The sequence below is a fragment of the Salvia splendens genome, chromosome 4 (assembly GCF_004379255.2).
Source record: "Salvia splendens isolate huo1 chromosome 4, SspV2, whole genome shotgun sequence".
In the NCBI taxonomy this organism is placed as follows: domain Eukaryota; kingdom Viridiplantae; phylum Streptophyta; class Magnoliopsida; order Lamiales; family Lamiaceae; genus Salvia; species Salvia splendens.
Genome location: NC_056035.1, coordinates 16,691,312 through 16,707,425, shown reverse-complemented (window position 1 = coordinate 16,707,425; position 16,114 = coordinate 16,691,312). Strand labels below are relative to the sequence as shown.

The 16,114-nt window shown below is 36.9% G+C and overlaps 2 protein-coding genes across 2 annotated transcripts; both read left to right on the top strand.

Moving 5' to 3' along the window:
- Positions 1-276: 276 nt before the first annotated feature.
- LOC121801533 (metallothiol transferase FosB-like) lies at positions 277-2,430 on the top strand. Its single transcript, XM_042201039.1, has 3 exons — positions 277-578; positions 1,703-2,037; positions 2,121-2,430. Exons 1-3 carry the CDS (start codon positions 394-396, stop codon positions 2,201-2,203), a joined length of 603 nt encoding a protein of 200 aa, XP_042056973.1. The 5' UTR covers positions 277-393; the 3' UTR covers positions 2,204-2,430.
- Positions 2,431-8,345: 5,915 nt separating this feature from the next.
- On the top strand, positions 8,346-13,386 carry LOC121800732. The gene is made up of 5 exons (XM_042200242.1): positions 8,346-8,710; positions 9,746-9,793; positions 9,918-10,032; positions 10,494-10,796; positions 13,099-13,386. The coding sequence occupies exons 1-5, from the start codon at positions 8,346-8,348 to the stop codon at positions 13,288-13,290; spliced, it is 1,023 nt and encodes a 340-aa protein (XP_042056176.1). The 3' UTR covers positions 13,291-13,386.
- The last annotated feature ends 2,728 nt before the right edge of the window (positions 13,387-16,114 follow it).

Below are 16,114 nucleotides of genomic sequence, written 5' to 3'. Positions count from 1 at the left end.
CGTAATTGCATCTCAATTTTTGTGTCCTTAAAAATTAGTAGTACTAAGTTTTTTTTATAATGTCCCTAATTATTAATAATTAGGCTTCTAATGTAAAATTATACTACTATGTGAACCCCTTATTTTGATAGAAAAAAAAAATGAAAAGATTATAGATACGAATAGACAAGCACTATTCCCAAATTTTGTTGGTATTGGGACATCCGGCCCCTCTCCTCTTTATTCCTCTACCATTCCTTTCTCTATTATAATTTATAAACAGCACCTTAACATGCAAATCTAATTAACATCATTATCACTATATATCCCCTTTCTCTTTCTCCCTCTCTCTAACACACAAAAAAATTGAAAGAGCCAATTATTTACTTCCAACTGATCGACCTTGAAGCAATTATGAGCAGATCAGCGCTGCCATTCGGAGGTGAAGCCATGATGAGAAAAGGGGAGTTGCCATTGTTGTCGTTGAACCATGTCTCTTATGTCTGCAAATCTGTGCAGAAATCTGTCGAATTCTATGTCAAAGTTCTTGGATTTGTCCTCATCCAAAGGCCCTCTTCCTTCAAATTTGAAGGGGCATGGTACCTCCCTTTTCCTTACTACCTAATTTTATTTTCTTCTCTCAATTTAATTTCAACAAATGGGCTTGTGAGTAAGTATATTATGTTTAATGTCAACTAGATTGATTCTCCATTTCTTTATAGATTCATGTTTATAGGTTTACATGTTACTCTTAGCTACTCCAAATTCAAAAGCCCTTGGTTTTTAGACAAGTATAGCAAAATGACTTCGAATATTTTCTCACTATATCAGTTTTTAAAGAGCACGAGTTTTAATGCAAAATTAGTAAAATAAGTTGAAGTGTTGTTAGTGGAAAATGAAACTAATCTTATTAGAAAAAAGTTATAATAATAGATCTAGACTAATTTTAATAGACTGTCCAAATTAGAAAACAAGACTATCTTTATGTGAATGGGGGTAGTAATATATTATTCCTTACTTCAACTCAATTACAACTAGTTTCCTTTATTTTTCAGAAAAAAACTCAATTGTAACCAATAAAAATGGTACTCTCTCCATTCACCAAAAATTGTCTATATTTATCATTTTGGTTCGTCCATAAAATATTATCCACTTTGTTTTTTTTTTCTTCCATTTTTGGTAAGCGGAGCTCATTTTACACTAGCATATTAACATTCTATTATAAAACTAATATTCCGCATATAAAAGTGGGATCTATGTTATACTAACTTTTTAAAGTCTTTTTTTTATATATTTCTAAAATCTGCGTCGAGTCATATGTGGACAACATTTGGTACGGACGGAGTAGGTTATTCGGTTGCTTTGTCAGCTTTTAAACCATTTAGTTGCTTTGTTACTAATTTTCATTCAATTATTGTCGATACAAACAGAGGATCTCATATCTGTTGATATAAATATTATGCAGAACATTCTTTGTCGCTATCTTTATATAATTATTTTTTGTCGTGCACACGTAATAGAGTAAATTTACAAGGTTTATGGTAATACCTGACCTATTATTAGTATAGATTACATATGAAACTTGTGTAAACATCACTTGAAAAAGGAAATGATACTCCAGGTTATTGCCTAGTCATGTAACAATTTTCCAACATGATGCTTGCACATTATGGCTAGTCAAAATCTGATTAATAAATTAATGTTTGTTGATTTTTTTTTTCAGGTTGTTCAACCATGGAATCGGAATTCATCTTCTAAAGTCAGATAATGTGAAAAACAATAAAGAAAAAATAAATCCAAAAGACAATCACATCTCATTCCAATGCACAGATATGAATATAATTATAGAACGATTGGAGGGAATGAAGATTGAATATGTGAAGGCAGTGGTGAGAGAAGGTGGAATAATTGTGGATCAAATATTCTTCCATGATCCAGATGGTCACATGATTGAAATTTGCAACTGCCAAGATCTGCCTGTTCTCCCTCTCACAGCTTGCCCTGTTAGGAAGATGTCCACTCCCAAAATCCCCATATCCAAAACGCTGTCGTTTTATGGTAATTGCTCATATTCTTTTATTCTGTCTTCTAATTAATGTTTTTTTCATTTGTCTCTAGAAATTATTGATTAATTTTTGCAGGTGGGAAGAAGCAATGCAGTGGGGAAGTAGAAGCCATGATGATAGAGAACCTAGCAATGGATATGATGAACATATCCATTTGAGGAGTGAATCACACTGGGATTTAATATCTTTACTTTTTTTTTTGGAGGTTTGGTGAGGTGTCATGCTATATATAATAGGCTGTATAATATGCATATATTTAAATATTGTAGTATTATATTATGATTCAAGCAATTTGAGTGTGTTTTGATTGCGAAGAACATTGCCTTGGTTCGATTGAACATGTACGACTTATTCATTTCAAATAAAATAAAAGAGTTTCGTCGCATTCATGATCAAGTGTAATAATTAAGGAACATGATCACCATATAATCTATTTTTCTAAAGATTATTTGGGATGTGTTCGGATACTCGAGATATCGATATTAACTTCTTCAGAGACTATCGAGAGTAAATTAACCCAAATTAATTTAGTCGCATGAGAAAGGTCAAGACTCAACGAACCAAACAACACCCATATAATTAGATCTTATCTAATTCATCAAACCATAGGTTATATATTGAGCACAAGAGAACACTCACTTGTTTATAGTAATAAATAGTTATTTAAAGAGTAAAACGTCAATTTTGGTCCTAAACATATGACAAAAATATGAATTTGGATAAAAAAATTCATTTTTTGAAAAACAGATTAATAACAAATGAAAATGTCGCCGAAATAGTCCTTTTTTATGGTTCCATAAAAAAACTAACGGTCAACGCTAATTGCACAATGACATGACCGTTAGTTTTTTGACGGAACCGTAAAAATGGACCACTCCAACAAGGATTTTATTTATTATGGACTTGTTTTTCAAAAAGTGAATGTTTTGGACAAAATTCGTATTTTCGTCATATGTTTACGATCAAAATTGACTTTTACTCTTATTTAAAACATACATAATCATTAATTTAAAATGTTATAAATATGTACTCCTCCTAGACGACGAATCATCTAAACCGCATAAATAATTGCAATTTGCTAATGAGTAATTGTTCTATGGATTATAGATTTAAGTGTGTAAACGGAATTATTTTTTTTAAAAAATGAAGTAGGTTCCTATCTCTGCAACATTCAAGCCCTCCATCCTTCGTGAAGTTGTCGATATACACTGTAAGTTTGCTATGTTGCAACTTCTTAAAAAAGATCACTATATTTGATTTAAATGCATATCCGTGTAAATATATTGTCATTATATACCGTAGAGATCGAGAAAACACCATTTATTAAAACAAAAATGACTAAATAAGATCACATGCGCAGAAAAAATATAAACTAAAAAGTCGTTTCGGGACCAATTTAGAACGTAGTACAATTTTGTTCGGCAATTAAGTTGAGATAAGGGTACCAAATATCATCTTGTTTTTATAAGAAAAATGGTAGTATAAATTACTTTATAAGAAGCTTCCTCGAAGAATCCCATAAAAACGAAAAGGCATTATAGAATTTATGATCAATGGGTCTGGCTCAATAACTCGTTGTTTAGAGCTTTTGTTAAAAAATAAATAAATAAAATGACTCAATTATCTTGGAACAATCCAAAAATAAATACTATGATTCAACCACCTTAGAATAAAGAGATAGAGTAAAATTATAGTAGTAATTTAAAATTTATTATTTTTTAAATGTGCGGATAGTGCAGCTACTTCAATCAATCAGAGTTTTGGGCAAATTAATTATTTTGAAATGAAATTTTATTGAGTGAAATTAGAATTTGATAACACACACACTAACTTATGGCTTTTTGTTGTCATGAAGGAACAATATCCATGCCTTCTGCCACCAAATTTACATAAATATTGGCCCGTATCCGGTGGGGGAATTTATTTCTCATTATTACTAGTTACTACGCATTATTAAAATCTATTCAACCTACATATGCTACCTGTACTTCCAACGTCTAACATTAAAATAGTATGCATAAAACAAAGCTTATTAATATAAACAATAAATATAACAATTTACATTCCAACCTTTTAGCATTTTGAAAATGTGCTCTAGCCTATTTAAATTTCAAATTAATACCTATATTATTAAAAATCAGTATATCTTATAATTAAAAGATATTAGCCACTATAATAAAAAAAACGTTGGCAAATTCTTCGCATCAACTTTAAAATTAATCTAAAATATCATAAACTTTACATTCCATTTGTTATTTTCCAAAATTGATCCAAACATATATTTTGACAAAAATATATTCTACGTACGCAATCGTGAAACATTTATAATATTTTAGACCACTTTTTAATTTCTTGACAAGTAAGATAAAAAGTCACATAGAAAGTTACATCAATTTAACTGCGTCAAGTAAAATAAAAAAAAGTTATGTATGTAAGTTGAATATGGTGATTGACCGGCAATGAGAAATAACAAACATGATGCAAAGTTTGTGACACTAGAATTTAGCTAAAATTTATGATTTTAGTAAACAATACCCCTATAATTAACAAGTTAATTTCATTTATTACAGTGTCAATCTTGAATCTTGATGGCTCCCGTCTTTGTTGCTTGAATTGAAACCAATTGAAATCTTTGTACTAGGATGAAGTGCACCTCAACTCCTCAAGTCAAGAGGATATGTAATTTTGTCATAGCTATGATTCAAATGAACGATAGCTTGATATTCCAAAACTGTCATTGAAGATTCTCTTAGTGATACATCACTGATACTGTATGTTATAATTCATGATTTCATAAATATTTCGAAGAATACTCAAATGGCATGCCTTTTTCCGTAATGTTCATTCTTTAAAAAAAAGATGAATAATAATGGTCGTCCATTTATTTGTTTGTCGCTGCCTTCACCATAGGAAAATGTGGCCAGCTCAAAACAAATAATGCGATGCAGCATGATAAAATATTGTGGGTGACGTGTCCCACATATACAGAGAGAGCAATCTAATGAATCGACGATAGCCATGAAATGTGGAGATGGAAGATTCGAGATAGATTATTATGAACAGAAGAGGCAGCAAATGAGATGCCACATCACCATTTTGTGATGGTGATGGTGATGGTGATGGTGATGGTGATCAAGGACAGGACATTTCTAGACCACAAACACAATATATTAATTAATGGAGTATCTACCTTTTTAACAACATAAATTATTATGCTTTTAGCCAAGGAACATATTATGCTTTTGAAAAATTCAAATACTAGTATCTATCTCCTAATAAGAATAAAAGTACCTATCCTAATTAACTAGGTCTTATTGTACATCTCATTGCACAATTAGGGTGACCTCTAGCACTATTTCCAGAAAGGGAGTGAATTAAAAGCTTCTTGAATAATGACAATACCACTGGGGCGTATGGTAATGGAGATCCCTATTTGGTTATATATAGCTTATTCAAGAAAACAGAAAAAGAGTAGGGCATTCAATTTAGAAATGTACAGAAAACCATCCCAGTTTACTCATCCTAACCAAGCCAGCTATGGCTAAAAGGCAGCCGTGGATTCAAAACTCGAATATGGATCAAGGGGCCGGAATTAAATATTAAAAATAATTAATACTTATAACAAAGTGTAATATGTGTAAACTAATAAAAATAGAGATCTATAAAGTAATAAAATAATATGAATTGATAAAATAAAGAAAGAAAGGTTAGGAGAAAACATAATGTTGCTTGGATTGATCCATGGAGTTCTTAGTTAAAAGAGTAAGAACACAAACCACTTGGCTACTAACATTAATATACTAAATGAGTATCATTAATTGAAAACACATATTTTTCTAGGTATGGAGAGAATAATTTTTCTATTTACATGCTACAGCTTGACCCTCCCAAAAGGATATTTAGCCCCCCTCCTGAAGCCGGGACCGCCCCGCCAGTGCTAAAAGGTGCATGCTATATTCTACGATATCTTCTGTTAAAGCATGTTTAGCTTATCCATTGGATTGGCCGTTATTATAGCGAGATGAAAGGAGTGTTAAGTTTCGCAAAATTATAATATTTGAAAATCATGATATGTAGATATTTACAATGCAAATTATGCAACAAACGAGATATGTAGATATTTACAATGCAAATTATGCAACAAACGAGATATGTATGATGTATCTAGTAGGATGTTTGATTAGCAACCAACAAGAGCGTAGTGCTGACGTAGGTGCAAAAGTAAATCAAGATTTAACATAAATAACTTTAGATAGTTCTATAGAATGGTTTAATGTCGGAGCGGACTCTATGATTCCTACTTCACACTCACGATAAAATAAAATAATCCACTATCACTTATTAAATTTCTCATGATTATAATATTATTTTATTTTGTTGTGAGTAGGTGGAATATGAGTGAAGTAGGATTAGTGGATTAGGCAATCCTTACCGGTTTAATGCACACGCTGGATTTAGTCAAACTTAAAAATCAAATTAAATCTTTACTCTAAATCAGTCAATAAAAGAACAAAGTTAAAAGTTAAAACTAACCAGAAATTATTCAATTGATTCCGATGCATGTGGCCATGGCAGTTACATCTCCCTCCGCTCCCTATGCTTAGAGCATCTGCAATGGCGGACTTCCTCGCGGAATTCCCAAGGACGTCCCGAAATTCCGTCGTGGACGTCCGCCATTAGGCGTGCCCGCCACGGATACGGAATTGGGCTGAGGACGTCGTAGGTCCGCGGCGTTAAGCGGAATTCCGCGGGAGTCGACGCAAGAATTCCGCTTTATTTCATTTTTTTTGTAATGTCTATATATACCGCTCGTTGAATTCTGCCATTGTGCAGTAGGAAGTCCTTATGACCTGGCAGGAGGTATTTTTGGGAATTCCGCGGGGAATTCCGCTGGGACATCCGCACCACTGCGGACGCCTTTACAACTGCAGGCTCCACCAAACCCTAGAGGCTGTTGCATCCTTTTTTCTGGTATTAGAAACGACACCACACGAAGAGCTCCAATCGATCACTACCTCCATGATTTGATGCAATTTAAACCAAAATCAAATACACAAATCGATAGAACGGATGAGCACACCAATCAAATACACCCCAAAACCAGAGAGCACACCAAAACAACAATTTACGAAGATGAAATGCAGAAATCGAATGATATTGAATTGATAATCAGCGGATAAAGAAATGAACGATACAATAGGAATTGATAACGATAAACAAGATAGAAGTAACCAAGGTAAATGCTACGGATCCACGATCCTAGCCCAAGCACTCAGCGCACACACCATTTTAATGAATCGAGTTGTTATTCTCTGCTCCTACTTATAGCCAGCTCCCCTTTCTATTCCTCTCCTATTTCTCTCTCTTGGTAACTAGATAGTAGCGGCTCCACGCAGTGGCGGAGGGAGTAGGGACAAAGGGGGTACGAGTGTACCCCCAATTTTTTTTATTTATTTTAGTAGTATTATATATTTAAATACAAATTCTGAGTTTATATTAATAATATATGTATAATGTCTCTCTATTTGGCTACTCCAAAAACTACGCGGCCAAAAACTAATGTCCCTCTAATCCATATTTGGCTATTCCTCCAATAAATATTGGAAAAGAAATAAAATACATTTAATAAATCAAAAAGAGGTAAAACTCAATTTTAATTCAAAGCATTTTTTACAGAACACAATAAAAATAACAAACCTATTGCCATCCCCAATTGAAAACCGCCGACTGCTTCTGCTTCTTGCCTTCTTCCGCCGACTACAGCTCTCCAACTCCGGTTTCTTGCCTTCTTCCGTGACTTGCCGCCTCAATTTTCATCATACACTTTGTTCTTTGTTGAAAAGGTGAGTGATTAGGAATTTAAGTGTAAAAGTTTAGTTCATTAAATAATTTAGGGATTTTGGCAGCTTGTGCAAAATAGAATAATGTTTTACACTTTATGACTCTCTCTTATTGTCTTGGAATTGGGGTGAATTGAAAACAGCTGTGCTTCCAATTATTTGTGGATGAGAAATTCTCAATTATGTATTATTTTAAGGATTATAGAGTATTAAATGCACAAGTATTTAATTTTAAATAGCTTAATTGTTGTTTTGGATTCTAAATTTTTGTGTTTCAATTTTAAAAATTTGATCTTCTGACTTCTATGATAAGTTGTTTTTTATGTCTAGTTATAATTGTTGTGAATGCACAACATTAGAATTGAATGGTCAATATTTATTTTGACAAATTTTGTAATGACATCGTGTGCAGGAAATAAAATAAAAAGTGATGAGAAAACAATCCGATCTTCGACAATTTATGTCCAAAAGGAGAAAAACTCATGATAGTTCAAGCTCTCCGGCTTCAAGCTCTCTACCTTCAAGCTCTCCGGCTTCAAGTACTCCACTTTCAAGCTCTCCACCTTCAAGCTCTCCGGCTTCAAATTCAATTGGTATTGTATCTCCTTCAGATGCTAGTGTGCCATTACATGAGGAAGAATTTATTTATGATATCGAAAAACTTTATCATGATCCTATTAGAAGAACCGATATAATGAAATATCCTCCAAATGAGCGAGATACAATTAGGAGGGCGTGTATTCTTAGAAAACCTTGTCAGCCAAGAACTTTTTCTTTTCCTCAAAAAGAAGTTGGAGGTTCGCGTTGTCGGTTTATGGTTTCATGGTTTGATAAATGAGATTGGCTTGAATATAGTATGGATGAAGATGTTGCATTTTGTTTTGTATGCTACTTGTTCAAGAATGAAGTTGGACATGCGGGAGGTTATGCATTTGTGAATAAAGGATTTAAGTCGTGGAATAAGTCGGAACGATTTATAAAACATATTGGTGGAGTTAAAAGTGCTCATAATATTGCTTTTAGTATTAGTTTTTATTTTTGGTATGTTATATAATGATTTATCATATGACTCGCACCCCCGAATATAAATTCCTGGATCCGCCACTGGCTCCACGTATCTTTAATATTCGCTGACGTGGCATACCCTCCCTTCTCAAATTATGATCGTAAGAGCATCTCCAATAAGAATAGCTCAGCCACAAACTCCTCCTGCCACATCATCAACACTAAAACTCCTCATGCCACATCATCAGGACAAGCAATAACCCAGCCATAGTCCAGCCACAATAAACAAAATTATTAAAAACAAATAATTAACAATCACACAAAATACGGAATTAAATTTACGACACATATACGGAAAAATTCAATAATAATATTAAAAATTTAAAAAGTACATTAATTAAAAAAGTACATTAACAAAAAAAATTACATTAATTTAAAAAAAACTCCTACTCCACGCACGAGCCCCCGCCTCCGCCTCACGCCTCGCCGTCGTCTCCATCGTCGCCGTTGTCGCCGCTATCCGGGACCCCCAAATCTGCGGCATCTGAGCCCACGTCTGAGCCCCCCACCTGTGTCGTGGCGGTAGTCAAATCGGTTCGCATACTCACGAGCAGTGCGTGAAAAAAACTCTTCTCCTCGCGTTAGTGGCATTCTTCCAGTCAGATATGACCTTGTACATCTGAGCCGCGCGTTTGTTGACGAGCCAAGAAGACGAGGTCAGCTGTCGGACTGCCAACAGTGTGGGATGGCGACTGGACCTCCTCGGACCTCTGGCGAGCCCGTTGCGTCCACCTTTGACCAACCGGGCGAGTGCGGCGAGTAAACGCGGGAGGGGACGGGGTCTCCTGCGCATCTTCGGGGAGGTCGTGGGAACCGCCGCTGCTGCCGCCGGCGTAATCACCGGTATAGTTCAGGCGCTGCTTCTTCGGCCAGCCAGCATCGACTCCTGCCCGAAACTTCTCGGAGTCCATTAGCACCAGATTTTGATTTTTTTAGGGATTGTGGTTTTATCGTGGCTTTTCTGCAGGTCTCGAGCTTCTTCGGCGCTCGGGTTTCGGTTTCGGTTTCCAGTAGACTCGATCAGGCGCTGCCATCCTCATCACATCTGCTGCGGCGTAGCTCGCGCTCAAATCCTCGGCCAGGTAAGCCTAGGGTTCGTATTTGTTGTCTAATTTGTATGGAAGCGTTTGGTAAATTATTGTCAATTTGTACAATAGGCCGCGGAAGGATGAGCTGATTGAGCTGTGAATATGAAACTAATCGAGGCCTAAATAGTTATTTATGTAATTATCGAGAGGATAAAATTACTAATGATTGGCTTCAGTTTGTAATTTATTGCGAAAATATATGTATATTCGCAAATATGTTTTGGTAACTACTATTATTGCACCATAATGTAGATAAAATTTTGCTTTTCAGATAGTTGGCTTCTCCACCGTGTGATATGATAATTCCGTTAATATGTTCTGTCATGAGCTAGGATATTTTTTAGGTTGTGGCCATGTTTGAATAAAACTCTTCATTTCTAAGCTGCATATTAGATTAACTTTGCGTTGCCGGTACTCAGTGCCTAAATCTGTGCAATGTCTATGAAGGAATAAAGGCTGTTGCCACTCCTGATTCAGCTGTGGAATTGCCGCTTACAGCAGAAAATGTCGAGGGTGTGTTGGATGAGATCCGACCCTATCTTATTGCGGATGGGGGCAATGTTGCATTGCATGAAATTGATGGAAATGTCGTCAAATTAAAATTACAAGGAGCATGTGGATCGTGTCCTAGTTCCGTAGTGACAATGAAAATGGGCATTGAGCGGCGTCTTATGGAAAAGATCCCTGAAGTGATTGCAGTGGAATCAATACCAGATGAAGAAACAGGGCTAGAGCTGAATGAAGAGAACATAGAGAAGGTAAATATTGTGTTTAACATTTATTATACTACTTTTATCTTTTTATTTTGCTAAATTATTAGGCCATCCACAATAGGAATAGCCCAGCCATAGCCTAGCCACTGCCACATCATCAAAACAAGCAAATAGCCCAGCAATAGCTCAGCCATAGCCTAGCCACATAATATCCACATCACTATTAACAAATATATACAAAATGAAATAATTAACAATCACACAATATACGAAATTTAATTTACGAGACATATACGGGAAACATTAATAATACTATTAAAATTTTAAAAAGTACAATAATTTAAAAAAAGTGGATGGGGGCATCTGACTCCATCCACCTCCCACGGGGATCGGGGGAGTTTGAGATCCGCTACTCCCTGAAGTAGGTTCGTTGTTGAGATCCATTTACCGTTGTTGATCTTGTACAGAAATTTAGATAGAGAGAGTACTCGTTAATACAAGTGGTGCGAATGAAAATGACAGGCAAGTCGCGTATATATAGTGTTTCGGAAAAAAAAAATTTAAAAATTCGCGCTAGGCGGTGCGCTAGGCGATCCGGACGCTACAATAGCGCCTAGCGGATCGCCTACGCACCGCCGAGCGCCGCGGAACCGCCGAGCGCTAGGCGGTTTTTTTTCGCGAAATCCGCTAGGCGGCTGCAATAGATCGCCTAGCGCACCGCCTAGCGCTGGCGCTCGGCTAGGCGGTGCGCTAGGCGCTATTGTGGATGCTCTTATAAACATGTTTTAGTTCATTGAAGGTGATTGTATTTATGGCTTACGTAAGGTGGAGTGAGTACAAGCTAATATTTATATTGCCTTATTTTTCATTTTCTAACTTTATACTATTGGTTTCGGTGACTCTTGTAGCCTATAAGTATACATGAAGTGATTGATCTCTTCATTAAGATCATGTCATTTTAGTATTCCCTTGTATGATTAGAAGTTAAAACTACTTCTGAGGAATTCATATTGAATTTGAATGCCCTATGAGTCAGGGGAGTTGCTCCTTCACTTGTCATCTGTCCATAGCCAGATTTTGACACTTCATTTTTCCATATCCCCAGTGGCCAGTCGCTTAATATATTGTACATCGCAACCTTATTAACCATTTGTTACTTTTTAAAAGGAACTAAGTAATGCATTTACGACTTACATTATTTTTTAGAAAGCTCCTTCCCCAGGGCCTCTATTATTCTATATATAAATTATCAGAATGAGTTTATTGCCTCCACCCTTAATTTTGTACTCAATTATCTGATTGTTATTTATCATTAGGAAAATGCTACATAACTTCCTGCTCGATCCCTCACTCTTACTGCATTTAATTCAGCCTTCTTTATCTGCCACATAGTCTTGAGCACTAAGATTTTTTTATCTATTCATTCTCATTTTTGCGTTACATGAAAAATACCAATTGAAGGGGAGAGTTTCCCTGTGAGAAAGGCTTGTCTGGGTTGGACATGAAACCAATGGAAAATATAATGCTGGAGAGCTTGAGCCTTCTGTCAGAGAAGAAAAAAACACTTTAAAAGACCAATATATATCATTAAACAATGAAAAGGACGGGGAAAATGCAGGATATGTTGGTCTTGATGTTTCGTGGATCTCAACGAAACAATATATCACTTGATAACAATGCCTCATTTCCAACTTGCTATCATAATCGACACTTCTAAAACACCTTTACAGCTCTACCGTTAAGGGTTCTGCCTCAAAAGCTCCAACAGACTAAAAAAGTATGATGCAAGATTTGAGCTGAAAACCATTCTAATATTGTGTCAGTTGGTTTCGGCCTGTAGGCCCTCCTGTACTGCCCATGTCAACTAACTCAGGTCTCACATAGGTGAACATTTCAAATAATTATATTGGTGCTTAATGAAATTAGTAAGTCATTCTATATATTGCAATCTGAACTCTGAAGATGTTCTACTCTTTGTTGTGCTTAACTGGTGATTTATATATTTTTCTGCAGCATAGATAGATTGTTTGGTTGTTATGTGCTAGAATTTTGGAAGGTAGATGCCGTCCTGTATCCCTGGTTGGTGGAATACCAATTTATAAAATTTTGAAATATGGATGATTTTTCTCTAAGATTTGCTGTAGTGCTTGTTCCAATGAGTTCAGGAAGGGTGTTATTTTTGACTACAAGATTCATTACATGGTTTACTTTTAATAGCATGAAAATATGAAGAATATCAATGTTCTGCTGGGTTCGCACCAAGAGTTTTGGATTTTTGTAATCAAGAATAGCATGAGTGTTGATTTGATGTATTCAAAATGACTAATTTTGGTAACTTCTCCTTTAGGTGCTTGAAGAAATAAGACCTTATCTCACTGGAGCTGCTGGTGGGGATTTGGAACAAGTAGAAATTGAGGAGCCAATAGTTAAAGTGCGAATATCAGGTCCTGCAGCTGCTGTAATGACTGTTCGAGTTGCTGTGACCCGTAAACTTAGAGAAAAGATTCCATCCATTGCAGCGGTTCCGCTTCTTTCATAGATGCATCTCAAATATCAATCATCTCAAATATCGATCGCTGATTATGTGGATAAAATATATTCTACTATAAATATTTAAGCTATAATAATCATTACTAATAACTGTCACAAATGCGGATTTAATTTCATAAATCTTCACCTATATAGTACTCTTCCCTTTCCTTAAGAGCATCCATAGGAATAGCCCAGCAATAGCTCAGCCATAGCTTAGCAACAAACTCCTCCTGCCACATCAACATTAAAAATCCTCCTGCCACATCATAAATAGCCCAACCACATCATAAATAGCCCAACCACATCAATAGCTACATCACTCAAAATTATATAAAACAAATAATTAACAATCACACAAAATACGCAATTTAATTTACGAGACATATACGAGAAAATTCAATAATATTATTAAAATTTAAAAAGTACATTAATTAAAAAAATTACATAATTAACAAAAAAACTACTGCCGTGCAGTCCTCCGCGCCCATAACTCTTCAATTAAATCCTTTTGGAGTCGAATATGAGCCTCCGTTTGGCGCATGTCGGCATGTGCTTGGAGACGACCGTCTTCATCGTGAGGTACCGCACTCCGTACGTTGGGGGCGGCCACGCCGTGGCTTGGACCGACTTCATTATCATCGTTGGCCCAATCAGTCAGTTGTACACCTTCATCTTTGACAATCATGTTGTGCATGATAATACAAGCGTACATTATATTTGCAATGCAGTCGACATGCCACAAACGCGTTGGCCCCTTAACTGCCGCCCATCGAGACTGCAGCACACCAAATGCGCGTTCCACGTCCTTGCGCGCCGACTCCTGCCGTGCCGCAAAGTAGGCCTTCCTCTCATCTGATGCGCATCGGATCGTCTTCACAAAGACGGGCCACCTAGGGTATATCCTATCCGCCAAGTAGTAGCCCATATCATGCCGGTTGCCGTTGGTGACAAAACTGATGGCCGGACCGACACCCTGACACTGCTCGTTGAAAAGTGGCGACGAGTTGAGGACGTTGAGGTCGTTGTTCGAACCGGCTATCCCAAAATACGCATGCCAAATCCACAGCCGGTAATCAGCTACGACCTCGAGGATCATCGTGGGATTCTTTCCCTTGTAGCTGGTCGTGTAGAACCCCTTTCAGGAAGCGGGACAGTTCTTCCACTCCCAATGCATACAATCTATGCTGCCTAACATTCCCGGGAACCCATGCTTCTCCCCGTGCATCTGCATCAGATCCTGGCAGTCTTCGGGGGTAGGGCTTCGAAGGTACTGATCACTGAATACTTCAATCACGCCCTGACAGAAATAATTCATACATTCCAGGGCAGTCGTCTCACCGATGTGGAGGTACTCGTCCCACATGTCTGCCGCGCCTCCGTAGGCCAATTGCCGGATTGCCGCAGTGCACTTTTGAATAGGTGTGTGGCCGGGTGTGCCAGACGCATCGTGCCTGAAGCGGAAATACAGATATCGTTGCTCCAAATCGTTAACAATACGCATAAACAGGGACCTGCTCATCCTAAAACGGCGCGCCTGAAAAGGTTGGCGTTGAACCGCGGCTCCTGTGCGAAGTAGTCTTCGTATAGACGCTGATGTGCAGCTACGTGATCACGATCAATCACCGCTCGGCGGTGTACCACTGGGCGAGGTCGAGGTACCGCCGGCTGCAACGCCCTCTGCATCCATTGATCAATCTCACGGTTCGTATAGGCCTCTAGCGCTTCGTTCATTAAACGCTCGTACTCCTCAGCATCCCCACCACTACTACCACCGGCATTACTCATTTCTAGGTGTTGATCTTGTACAGAAATTAAGATAGAGAGAGTACTCGTTAAAACAAGTGGTGCGAATGAAAATGACGTGCAAAGCGCGTATATATAGTGTTTCAAAAAAAAAATCGCGCTAGGCAGTGCGCTAGGCGATCCGAACGCTGCAATAGCGCCGAGCGGATCGCCCAGCGCACCGCCTAGCGCCACGGGACCGCCGAGCGCAAGCGGTTTTTAAATTCGGAAATGGCTGGGCGGTTGCAATAGACCGCCTAGCGCCGGCGCTCGGCTAGGCGGTGCACTAGGCGCTATTGTGGATGCTCTTATAAAATTTTCCCACTCACACTTTTATCATTAGAAAAATTTCTATCTTAGTTGGGGTGAATTGGCCAAGCGGTAGGGTTAATGCATGAAAGTCTCGGATTCGAGTCATCCGTGACGTAGGCTTTAAAATTTTGTTCATTTACCAAAAAAAAAAGAAGATAAATTTCTTTCTTAAAAATATTCTCTTTTTCTCATTCCAAATTATAACATCTTTTATGAACAAAGAAGTAGTACTATAAAATTAGAGAGATAGGAAATGTAAGCATAAAGTATGAAATATATGTAAACAAAAAGAGAATTAAATTTTATAGAGATGAACTTTTAGTCATTGTGTACGTTGAAATTGCTGAAATTGAATATAGAGATGAACTTAAAACTATGCAAAATGGGAATGCAATTTTACCAACTTTTCATTCCAAAACTAGCAGCATCACGAAAAAAAATCCCAAAATCTAGAAAAGTAGTATACTAGCACATTCAATGATTTAAGCATCCACCACTACCTCTTCCAAATAAATAAATTGGCCTATGCTACATGTACACTCATACAAGCATTATTAAACTAAACTAATCTATATTTCCTTAGCCATAGCCCATATGAACAAACTCTTACAATTACAAACATTACAAGTTGTGCAAATCATCCTCGGAGAATGCATTATTGAAGCTAGGCTAAACACAATTTTCTCCATATTAAGGGTAACCTACAAAATATTGGGCAGCAAAAAAATATGGTTATC

Excerpts from the sequence above, each read along its gene's own strand:
- LOC121800732 (XM_042200242.1), top strand. The coding sequence starts at position 8,346 with ATGTCCAAAAGGAGAAAAACTCATGATAGTTCAAGCTCTCCGGCTTCA. Across the intron at positions 10,033-10,493 it reads GCGCTCAAATCCTCGGCCAG|GCTGTTGCCACTCCTGATTC; the intron begins GTAAGCCTAGGG and ends GAAGGAATAAAG. Across the intron at positions 10,797-13,098 it reads ATGAAGAGAACATAGAGAAG|GTGCTTGAAGAAATAAGACC; the intron begins GTAAATATTGTG and ends CTTCTCCTTTAG.
- LOC121801533 (XM_042201039.1), top strand. The coding sequence starts at position 394 with ATGAGCAGATCAGCGCTGCCATTCGGAGGTGAAGCCATGATGAGAAAA. Across the intron at positions 579-1,702 it reads TTCAAATTTGAAGGGGCATG|GTTGTTCAACCATGGAATCG; the intron begins GTACCTCCCTTT and ends TTTTTTTTTCAG. Across the intron at positions 2,038-2,120 it reads CAAAACGCTGTCGTTTTATG|GTGGGAAGAAGCAATGCAGT; the intron begins GTAATTGCTCAT and ends TAATTTTTGCAG.